The sequence below is a fragment of the Ptychodera flava genome, chromosome 7 (genome assembly GCF_041260155.1).
Source record: "Ptychodera flava strain L36383 chromosome 7, AS_Pfla_20210202, whole genome shotgun sequence".
In the NCBI taxonomy this organism is placed as follows: Eukaryota; Metazoa; Hemichordata; class Enteropneusta; family Ptychoderidae; genus Ptychodera; species Ptychodera flava.
The window spans coordinates 39,964,520-39,976,949 of NC_091934.1; the positions used below are offsets into that span (position 1 = coordinate 39,964,520).

Below are 12,430 nucleotides of genomic sequence, written 5' to 3' on the forward strand. Positions count from 1 at the left end.
GTAAAGAAAAGAAATCTTCACAGAACTGGAAAATGCCAATAAGTTACTTGCAATCAGAATCTGTAAAATCATTTTTGACAAAAGTCATCATGATCTCCTTCAAGAAGTTCAAGCTTTTGATAAGTACTGGTAGATCTGTACAAAATACAATGTAGCTTTGAACTTCCCCAGTCCTATATAGCTCTTGTTATATACTTCAAGCAGCTGGTAATTGCATTGAACTTGGTCAGCACTTGCATTACTGTAGCAAACTGCATACAAATCAAGACAGACTATGCATTGTTTAATAATTTTTTCAAAGTGGATATAGTGAACTATCAATATAAAATATGGATAAAATGCTACCTAGAAAGTTTTTGGAAATTACTGAAAGAGTCTTTGAAAGTCCTTGCATTCTAAGTGAATTTGAGTGTATGGGCCCAGAATTCTTTTTGTTCCTTCAAGGCTGAGTTTCAACTTGGAAAGGTAGGCAACCATTGGTACCACATCTTTCACCTTAAAACATATTGAATTTTACTCAGACAATCCTGGTCTTATGGTTACTCCAAATAAAATTAAATACATGATGAGTGATTTGAACAGGCTAAGAAAATACCACAAGATTCCCATCAAGTTTCCATCAGATCCGGCACAAACCTTTGCTGTGAAAGGTAAGCCTCATATTCCACAAGCCAATTGCAACTGGCAAATACCATTGTTTTAACACTTTACCACCATGGCTTCACCCAAAGCCATTGGTATAATGAGTATTGACCTGTTTGTAGGGAACAGAGGGAATTGAAGTTGAACAGGTTAGCTGTAGATTGGCACAGTTCTTTGGTTCATGTCTCTATTTCTTCAGCTACATTTACTCTTCAGGTCATAATGGCTAGGCAGTTATTCTTCTACTACCATAAAGAGTGCATGGTTCAAGGTACAATTTTAGAGTTGACAAGTCGTAAGAGGGGTGGTACAGTTGATCTCATCTTTTCCAGAGTATAAAATTCTTTTCCATGGAAAAAAACGACTTTACACTTTGTAGAACTTCCATTAAAATTTTATACTCTAGTTGCAGATTTTGTTTAATGAGGATGAGAATGTACTGTCATGTTAGCATAGAATCACCATGTACAACTTTTATTGTGCGAGCGTTATTCAGTTTACATTTGCTGAAATGAGCAGTGGGAAATCTCTGCTGAACTGAACAATAATTCAATATTAGAATTGAAAATTTGGACATTTATTCATATTCCTCTATGAGGCAAGTATATGGTGCTGTAAAGATACTCGGGCAATTATTTTAGAAGGGCTTAGAGCTGCTACAAGTAAATTTCGCTGGTTCAGCTTTTAAAATGCCCAGAAGTTATTTCTTCACTGTAGGTACAATGCAAGCATTCAGACTCCTGACAGCAACATCAATGTATGAAAAAGATGCTTTGGAAAATGTATCCAGACAACTTTGGCTCAGAATTTGGTCAAGGGTAATGCAATGAATACATTATTCAGGTCCAGGAGTCATAATAGATATATGAACACATATCCATGAGCAAGATCAACACACAATGTCCTATCAAATTGTAAACTTTACTAATATTTTCAATTTATAAAGCAGCACGTTTACAAGAAGCTGACAGTAATTATAATGCTGCAGGGCAAGTGATTGTGTTGGTCATTTAAAATTCGGTCCTGTCCGGATGATACCATTGAAATATCATCCATCTAGTAATATTGAAAATGACAGGAGTTTGCAGAGACAGTAAACATTATTGTGTCCCAAAATTGCATTAATTCTCTATTATGTTGCACTTTAACTTTTGTGGAATAGGAAAAATGTATACTTTCTGTTTCAAATAGGATGAAGATATCACTGAGCCAGGAAGCCTTATTGAGTTGTGTATACACACTGTAGTAGTTTTAAACAAGGAAACGTTTTACATATCTGCAATGTGTAATACGTGATACAAGTACACAATCATGACATTTTTCATGTGCTTATGTCTGTAACCATAAGGCAAAAGAGCACCTCTCATTTCTGTTGACATGTGCCAAAAGGTGTCTCATGGAATTTGTCAAAAATAGGCATAATCAGTAACTTTAAAAGTCCAAAATTCAGCTTCAAGGAAAGATATATAAACTCACACAACAGCAACTTGAGTTGATGTTAATGTTAATGTTTGACATCAGCTGTTGCAAATTTCTGTGATTCGTGATAATATGATGTGAGAAACATGCAAAACACCTAAAAATGCTACTTCCATTAATTGTATAATGTCATAATTCTAGTTAGGAGTTGTACATACACAACTAAGAATCATTACTATTATATTGCATCAAGTTTTCATCGCAAATTCAAGCATGTCAACTTTCAATCATCAAGCGTGACATTCATACCAAACTTGCAGCAATGAAAACAGTGACTGTTTTGGTTTAGAATAACCATGTAATAAGATTTCAGCAAGAGCAATTTTTTCATACACGTCAGTTAACGGAAGGTTTCAAAAAAGCATCTTGTAGTTTTTTCCCCTATTCATACATTAAATCTTGTTTCTTATCTTTTTGTATTTCATGTTTTATGTTGCACAGGCAATGGGAGCAGCTGGTTTAACAGATGGCACAGCACAGAATTTGGTATCAAAGATTAAAGACCAGGAAGTAAAGGATAAACTTAAGGAAAGAACTGAAACTGCATTGAAGCATGGGGTAGGGATGTTTCTAAAGCATTACTAGTAATTCTGGTTGATACAGTAAAGTGATAAGATTCTGTTTACTCTGGACAAGTGTTCTAGTACTCAGCTCATTTTCAGTGAGAAAAGTCAGGTAGAATGCGCCTCGGAGACAGATGATTTGACTCTAATCTACCGCTTGTGGCAGATTATTTTAAAGCTCTTGGAGAAAGAAATACTTTTCCTGTCCTAGTTTTTTCAAAGAGCTACCCTGTAATAAAATTTCAACAAAAATCTTATCATTTTATTCAATTTCTTTCTAATTCTAGGCATTTGGATCACCAACCATCCTAGTGCATGACAGTGACAAGAAACACATGTTCTTTGGATCCGACAGATTTCATGTTATTGCAAGTCTAATTGGTAAGATTGTTGTGCCGCCATTTGTGAGTTGACAAAATAACTAAATTTATGACATGAAACAAGTATTTTTGCCGAGTCAGTTATGACTTTGTGTACACAAATTTAGCAGAATTTTCCATGCCCAAGTCTGTAGACATCTCTTTGAACGACAACTTGTCATTTGCTTTGATATGGTATATAAATTGTATGATAGTGTTTTCATTTAGAGTTTAAACATTTCAAAAGTGAATTTCATCTTTTTACTAACTTGGATACATGTAAGTGCTGTTTCTAAAAGTAGGCATGGTGTAAACTGTTCAAAACATTCATTTTGCTAATAAATGATTGAAACTTACTAGTTTTCATTTTGGAAATGAACAAACTTGATTAAATAAACAAATAGTATCGTGAAATTTAGTGTATATTAAACAACGTAATTTTTTTCATATCATTAGGAGAAACCTATGAGGGGCCATTGACAGAGATGTCTAAGGTTTAGACAAGATTTTGCTTTCATGGATGGTGCTGTAAGAGTTGGTTTGAAGAAAAACCAGCTGATGACAAAGTGATTATCAGGACTATGGTATCCTGTAATGGCAATGGTGTCCTTTTAACAAGAATTTTGCGGCCAGTTTCCTATGATCCTGTGTAGTTATTTTGTTTTTCAATATCTTGTGTTCGTTTGAATGTGGTGCATTCTTCAAAACGCAGAAATTGATTACTTTCCCTCTATACAGTAACCTTATGTGCAGTTTTTGCATAACACCTAAAAGTGAAAAGTTTAATGACTAGGACATTTTCAAACATTTGGCATCCATGAACATTCATAATGCAAAGTTTTCAGGGCAGTCAGCAATTTTGCAGTGTATTGTATCAATGTGTGTCCTCTTCAAACAATCAGACAAGTTGAGGATTTTATAAGATTTTGCCAAAATGTCCTATACAAATAGTAAAAGCAATGCAAATGAATATGTTTAGAATATCAATGCAAATTAATGGTATAAATTTGAATGAAACCCAATATGTATTTATCAAATATATAATTTTTTTCTTTTGCTTCATTTGTTATGTTTGGCCTTGATACTTTTTGGAAATCTGACAGTGCTTGACAAAACTCTAACATTTCAGTCCCTCCATTACTATATATACCATATGAATATTATTATTGGCAAGACTGGCTTATATGTGACGCCTTGTAAACTGCATCATTACCAATTAGAACATTTGACTCGCATATTCTTGAGATTGTGAAGGTGCGTGATTTTCTCTCCACTGCAGCTATCCTATGCAAGTATTTGGGTACATCTACCTGGATAATACCGTACTGGTAAAATCCATTCTTCAATTAAGTTTTTCATCCATACAAGAAAGGAATGTGCAAAAAAGACAGCAGGTTAAATTCCATGCAAACTTTGATGTGCAAATTTGTATCTAAAACTGTCTGTTGCAGTCAGGTTATCGATTGTGATTGACACTGAAATGAAGAGTTTTGGTTGGCACTGCCTTGTGTTTTGATCATTATGTAATCTTCATAGACTTTGCGCTTTCCTTTTAAGAGAGTACATATGGGAATTTATTTTGGTTGTCTTTATCAAAGAATTTTTTTGACGTGACATTTTTTGAGATCTCTATAAATGAACTTTTTGTTTTAGTGGGAAGAATAAATTGACAAAGAACGACAGAAGTTTGTTCTCATTCGATTTTTTCATACATTCCGGCTTGGCTAGCCTAATAATTAAGCCTTTTTTATCAATGCCTTTGAACGTCTGACATTTTACTGTTGAAAATCCAAAAATTGTTAACAGTTGTATTGTCAACAAACAAAATATACAGCAGTGTACTTGTTGCAATCAGACGGATTTGAATTGGACATTGAACATACCAATAGTTTTGGGCAGGAAAGATAATTAAACAAACTGGCTACAGTGTAACCGCCACAGTGCAGGAAAATTTAAAATCTCTTTTTCAAAGTCTCAATCCCTTTCCAGCAAACAGTTTGGTAGTCCGTGTCATTAATGTAAGAAAGGTGGCCATTTAATGTCTGATTGTATCAAATGAAAAGAGAACGTGAATTAAGGTCAGAGTGCTCAAAGTGAATCGATATCCAGGCCCACCACCTTTATATTTTCATCATCTCTATTGGAGTTTAATAATACTGATGATGTGTGCAACTCATTTAATTATAATTGTCTGGGGTTAAACCTGTCTTATCCCCAACCGATGAGGTCAAAGTATTCTTCTCAAGATAGCATTATGGATGTTTTTGAACCATTTGTTCACAATGGTTTAGTATCACCTTCCAATCATTTGCCTTCCCTTACCCCTGTCAAAATTTAAAAAATACCAGGCCTTCCTAGTCCCTTTTATTGGCAGATACCTTGCCGTTTTATGAAAAGTAATTTTAACTCGTATAAGACGGAGTTTAATGTTACAGGAGTTTAACCTTGACATTAGACATATCAAGGACTGAGGCAATTTGATTGCAGACTGTCTCTCTCATATTTAGAGTTTATTGTTTTATACACTTTTAATATCATAAGTGTAAAAAGAAAGTTTTTTTTTTGTTTTTTGAAAAAAAATTGAAGCGGGGTGTGTTATGTTGGTTGTTGTTTCCCATTGCCAGGACGGTACACAGGATTAGTCAGACTGGGGGATTTTCACGTCAGTTTTCATTTCAAGACTTTCACACTGGTTTTTACTCTGTGAACCTTGCATGGTTCAGATCTACGTCAAAGCCTGTAGCCAGAGGACCTACTTCCTCAATCAACAGTGTTTTTATGGACTCAACTCCCTGGAGACTGTGGCTCAGAATTTTCGTGCTGTCCTAGCCAAGTACAATAATCTTCACACTGTTTTGTAATTTCCCTCTGGACTTATTCATTACTTATAATAAATCTAGTTAAAGAAAATCTCTAGCTTCACCGCCGTTTTCTATCGTAAACAACAGTAAATAGTGAAACTTTTGTATACATCTAGCAACACGATATGACTTCTACAAGATATAGCAGAGAGGCAGCACACAGTAAAAACTGACTCGTCTTAATCATGATCTTTGTTTTTTGTGTTTACTTATTCCGTCCAATCCAAAAGAAAATACGCACTAATTTTGTAAAATTATTTTGTATACATGTACTTCCATTTTGATAAAAAAAACCATATTTTCGGCAATTTAGACCAGAGATATTTTTCACTTAATGAGGAATGGGTTATATCAAAATCTGTGTACGTTTGCCTGACAGCAAGGCAGTGGTTAATTTTATATAGGCTTGTAGGTTAATTTGCATATATTCAAATTATCTGTATATTACCTTTACAAAGACTTCTGTACTCATATTTTAGTCATATAAACTGAATGCAAGATACACTATTATAGGGCTGTGTGCTGAAGATTTGTACCTTATTGCATTAAATTTGTTGCAGTATTTCTAGACATATCATCCCAATTACAAAAATTAATCAAATATGCAAATTAGTCCGCTTACGCAGACATCAATCTATCAATCAATCTATCTATCAATCAATTAAATGATTAATAAAGTGCTGGTATCCTTAATATCTATACTCTAGAGGCGCTCAACAATTATAAAGCAAATGCTTCAGTTAGAAAGTAAGTTTTAAAGGTATGTCACCTGTTCCAATTTTGCCACAGTCACCATGGAAAGGGAAAATCTAACCAATCACAGATTTTAAGCAGGTGGCCGCTGTTAGAAACAGCTCCCTCACATGGGCATTTTGAATACCAAGTAACGCTCCTTTTTACCATATATGGGCATATTTTAGATTACAGGTGACTGTATACCTTTAAGGTTCCTTCTGAAGCTAGTGGCTAAGGGCTTCTGTCTCTATTCAAGTTTATTCTATAATGGAGGCGCCGCGCATCAGAATGCTCGCCGACCATATGGTTCAAGTTGGTATAGCTCGGTTCTGTTAATAGACATTTAGCAGATGAACGCAGAATCCTTGTAGCGTGCTTTTCCTGAATAAGGTTGCTTATATAAGTAGCAGCGGATAATACGTTCTAAAAATATAAATACAGAATATTTTCTTTTATGTTGCTTCTTTGTTTTTAAACGAAAATATTATTCATAAATATTAATGTACATTAGTAGAGGGGAATATTTTGACATCTATTGTCAATTGTTTGGTCATTTTCTCCTCCATGTGTTCAATTGCAGTACATTTTTGAAAGATTATTTATGTTTTTGGGCATTATTTAAGTAAACCACAATGATTGAAATATTCAGTTACTAATGAACTTTTTTCGACACTCTACAGTTGTGCTGATCTTTCGATTTTTATTAGTTCAATCTTTCGATTTTTATTAGTTCAACTTTAACTGTAACGCGGCAGCGATCTTTGATGACAGAAATAACAGCATCTAAAGTAGTTGTGAGTGCCAATCTAGTGATAAAGAATTTGAATGGCGGATAAGGACGAACAGGTTTGATGGTTGAATATTCACTAAGGGAGCATTCGTTATTTACGGGGAGGGGGGGCCGGTGGAAATCAGGGGGAGGGTTGACTTTTACAAAACCGCTTTTTAGGGGGGGGTCAAATTTTACAATCAATGATTGAAGGGGGGGGGTCAAATTTTACAAAGGTTTGTATTGAGTTATGGAAAACAAATTAAATTGACTTTGGAATTTCACCGAAATGTTGCTTGTGTAACCGATGTTTCGAGACGGCAGAATAATAACCAACCGCTAATTTGCATATTCCATGACTTTTCCTAATTAGTAGGCTATCTCCAAAAATGCTGCTTTAAATTTTATGAAATGCAGTGCAGATGCTGATTACTTCTGTCAGCATTGTAATACTATGTAAACACATAAAGGTGTATCATTTCAACAAATTGCAAATTTGCATATTTTATGAACTTTTATAATTCGTGTGATAAGTCTAGAAATGCTGCATCAAATTTGATGAAACATGGTACAGATCTTGTTTTCCCATTAGTGTAATGGCATGCAAACATATGTAGCACTATCATATCAATTGCTTATTTGCATATTTAATGAATTTTTGTAATTGGGCTCCTATGTCAAGAAATAGTTCAACGAATTTCATGAAACTTGGTACAGATACTGAGCTCACAATGCTTTAACATTTGAATAAAGACGTGCATGAGTGTCATGCAAATTAATGTCTAATTTGCATATTTAATGAACTTTCCTAGTTAGAGTGATATGTCCAGAAATATTGCAATATATCAAATATATCAAATTTGATCAAACTTGGTACAGATGTTGATCTCACAGTGATATAACACAACTCATTGACACTTAGCAGTATCGTTTATAAAATGTTGTACAGGTGATGATCTGCCAGTGTTAGAATAGAATGCAAAAATGTTTGACGACATCTCATTAATGAATTACTAATTTACTTATTTAATGATCTTTCGTAATCAAGGTTGCAGCCCATATAGGTTTTACATATTCACCACCATGACATTGATTCTTAATCACAGACCCAATTAATGAACAGGACTCTATTCTCTCGGAGGACTTGCAATCAAAATACACATTGACAAGTGCGGTCTGTATCATCAACGATGACATGCTCTTTTTAACTTTAACAATTTATAGAGAAAAGGTCTGTTTATATGAGTTTATGACATTCATTTTGTCAGAAATAATGGTTAAATTTAGCTAATATATCCAAATTTGCATGATATTTTAATATTATTCTTTAGTTTTAATATACAGCTTGTTGAACCTTCCAAAATTGTCTGGCATAAAGGTCACTTGCATTCAGTTTATATGACTAAAATATGAGTACAGAAGTCTTTGTAAAGGTAATATACAGATAATTTGAATATATGCAAATTAACCTACAAGCCTATATAAAATTAACCACTGCCTTGCTGTCAGGCAAACGTACACAGATTTTGATATAACCCATTCCTCATTAAGTGAAAAATATCTCTGGTCTAAATTGCCGAAAATATGGTTTTTTTTATCAAAATGGAAGTACATGTATACAAAATAATTTTACAAAATTAGTGCGTATTTTCTTTTGGATTGGACGGAATAAGTAAACACAAAAAACAAAGATCATGATTAAGACGAGTCAGTTTTTACTGTGTGCTGCCTCTCTGCTATATCTTGTAGAAGTCATATCATGTTGCTAGATGTATACAAAAGTTTCACTATTTACTGTTGTTACGATAGAAAACGGCGGTGAAGCTAGAGATTTTCTTTAACTAGATTTATTATAAGTAATGAATAAGTCCAGAGGGAAATTACAAAACAGTGTGAAGATTATTGTACTTGGCTAGGACAGCACGAAAATTCTGAGCCACAGTCTCCAGGGAGTTGAGTCCATAAAAACACTGTTGATTGAGGAAGTAGGTCCTCTGGCTACAGGCTTTGACGTAGATCTGAACCATGCAAGGTTCACAGAGTAAAAACCAGTGTGAAAGTCTTGAAATGAAAACTGACGTGAAAATCCCCCAGTCTGACTAATCCTGTGTACCGTCCTGGCAATGGGAAACAACAACCAACATAACACACCCCGCTTCAATTTTTTTTCAAAAAACAAAAAAACCCCTTTTTTTTACACTTATGATATTAAAAGTGTATAAAACAAACTCTAAATACAAGAGAGACAGTCTGCGATCAAATTGCCTCAGCCCTTGATATGTCTAATGTCAAGGTTAAACTCCGTCTTATACGAGTTAAAATTACCAATGAAAGGGACTAGGAACGCCTGGTATTTTTAAAATTTTGACAGGGGTAAGGGAAGACAAATGACTGGAAGGTGATACTAAACCATTGTGAACAAATGGTTCAAAAACATCCATAATGCTATCTTGAGAAGAATACTTTGACCTCATCGGTTGGGGATAAGACAGGTTTAACCCCAGACAATTATAATTAAATGAGTTGCACACATCATCAGTATTATTAAACTCCAATAGAGATGATGAAAATATAAAGGTGGTGGGCCTGGATATCGATTCACTTTGAGCACTCTGACCTTAATTCACGTTCTCTTTTCATTTGATACAATCAGACATTAAATGGCCACCTTTCTTACATTAATGACATGGAGTACCAAACTGTTTGCTGGAAAGGGATTGAGACTTGGGATCTGATGACGTAGGATTGTGGCTTGAAGTCTGTGAATTGTGATCATTTGATTTTCTATTCTCTTTTTAGAAATTCTTTTTTGAATTTTCCTGCACTGTGGCGGTTACACTGTAGCCAGTTTGTTCAATTATCTTTCCTGCCCAAAACTATTGGTATGTTTAATGTCCAATTCAAATCCGTCTGATTGCAACAAGTACACTGCTGTATATTTTGTTTGTTGACAATACAACTGTTAACAATTTTTGGATTTTCAACAGTAAAATGTCAGACGTTCAAAGGCATTGATAAAAAAAGGCTTAATTATTAGGCTAGCCAAGCCGGAATGTATGAAAAAATAGAATGAGAACAAACTTCTGTCATTCTTTGTCAATTTATTCTTCCCACTAAAACAAAAATATCATTTATAGAAATCTCAAAAAATGTCATATCAAAAAAATTCTTTGATAAAGACAACCAAAATAAATTCCCATATGTACTCTCTTAAAAGGAAAGCGCAAAGTCTATGAAGGTTACATAATGATCAAAACACAAGGCAGTGCCAACCAAAACTCTTCATTTCAGTGTCAATCACAATCGATAGCCGGACTGCAACAGACAGTTTTAGATACAAATTTGCACATCAAAGTTTGCATGGAATTTAACTTGCTGTCTTTTTTGCACATTACTTTCTTGTATGGATGAAAAACTTAATTGAAGAATGGATTTTACCAGTACGGAATTAGCTAGGTAGATGTACCCAAATACTTGCATAGGATAGCTGCAGTGGAGAGAAAATCACGCACCTTCACAATCTCAAGAATATGCGAGTCAAATGTTCTAATTGGTAATGATGCTGTTTACAAGGCTTCACATATAAGCCAGTCTTGCCAATAATAATATTTATATGGTATATATAGTGATGGAGGGACTGAAATGTTAGAGTTTTGTCAAGCACTGTCAGATTTCCAAAAAGTATCATGACCAAATATTACAAATGAAGCAAAAGAAAAAAATTATACATTTGATAAATACATATTGGGTTTCATTCAAATTTATACCATTAATTTGCATTGATATTGCAAACATATTCATTTGCATTGCTTTTACTATTTGTACAGGACATTTTGACAAAATCTTATAAAATTCTCAACTTGTCTGATTGTTTGAAGAGGACACACATTGATACAATATACTGCAAAATTGCTGACTGCCGTGAAAACTTTGCATTATGAATGTTCATGGACGCCATATATTTCAAAATGTCCTAGTCATTAAACTTTTCACTTTTACGTGTAATGCAAAAACTGCACATAAGGTTACTGTATAGAGGGAAAGTAATCAATTTCTGCGTTTTGAAGAATGCACCACAATCAAACGAACACAAGATATTGAAAAACAAAATAACTACACAGGATCATAGGAAACTGGCTGCAAAATTCTTGTTAAAAGGACACCATTGCCATTACAGGATACCATAGTCAGAGGTACTGATAATCACTTTGTCATCAGCTGGTTTTTCTTCAAACCAACTCTTACAGCACCATCCATGAAAGCCAAATCTTGTCTAAACCTTAGACTTCTCTGTCAATGGCCCCTCATAGGTTTCTCCTAATGATATGAAAAAATTACGTTGTTTAATATACACTAGATTTCACGGTAGTATTTGTTTATTTGATCAAGTTTGTTCATTTCCAAATGAAAACTAGTAAGTTTCAATCATTTATTAGCAAAATGAATGTTTTGAACAGTTTACACCATGCCTACTTTTAGAAACAGCACTTACATGTATCCAAGTTAGTAAAAAGATGAAATTCACTTTTGAAATGTTTAAACTCTAAATGAAAACACTATCATACAATTTATATACCATATCAAAGCAAATGACAAGTTGTCGTTCAAAGAGATGTCTACAGACTTGGGCATGGAAAATTCTGCTAAATTTGTGTACACAAAGTCATGACTAACTCGGCAAAAATACTTGTTTCATGTCATAAATTTAGTTACTTTGTCAACTCACAAATGGCGGCACAACAATCTTACCAATTAGCTAGACTTGCAATAACATGAAATCTATCGGATCAAAAGAACATGTGTTTCTTGTCACTGTCATGCACTAGGATGGTTGGTGATCCAAATGCCTAGAAAGAAGTTGAACAAAATTAAACACTTTTGTTGCAATTTTATTACAGGGTAGCTCTTTGAAATCCCCTTCATACAATAAAAAGCTGAAGGTTTCTGCTGCATATGTTATGATACAGGTTTTAGAGCTTGGCCTCTGCAAATACAGCATATCTATACATGGTAACAAATCTG

The 12,430-nt window shown here is 34.1% G+C and overlaps 1 protein-coding gene across 1 annotated transcript; it reads left to right on the forward strand.

The window, feature by feature from the left end:
- The first annotated feature begins 258 nt into the window (after nucleotides 1–258).
- On the forward strand, nucleotides 259–5,953 carry LOC139137538 (glutathione S-transferase kappa 1-like). Its single transcript, XM_070705695.1, has 5 exons — nucleotides 259–650; nucleotides 1,360–1,460; nucleotides 2,563–2,679; nucleotides 2,972–3,065; nucleotides 3,500–5,953. Exons 1-5 carry the CDS (start codon nucleotides 536–538, stop codon nucleotides 3,541–3,543), a joined length of 471 nt encoding a protein of 156 aa, XP_070561796.1. The 5' UTR covers nucleotides 259–535; the 3' UTR covers nucleotides 3,544–5,953.
- Nucleotides 5,954–12,430: the final 6,477 nt, after the last annotated feature.

Excerpts from the sequence above, each read along its gene's own strand:
- LOC139137538 (XM_070705695.1), top strand. The coding sequence starts at position 536 with ATGGTTACTCCAAATAAAATTAAATACATGATGAGTGATTTGAACAGG. Across the intron at positions 1,461-2,562 it reads GGCTCAGAATTTGGTCAAGG|GCAATGGGAGCAGCTGGTTT; the intron begins GTAATGCAATGA and ends TATGTTGCACAG. Across the intron at positions 2,680-2,971 it reads AAACTGCATTGAAGCATGGG|GCATTTGGATCACCAACCAT; the intron begins GTAGGGATGTTT and ends TTCTAATTCTAG.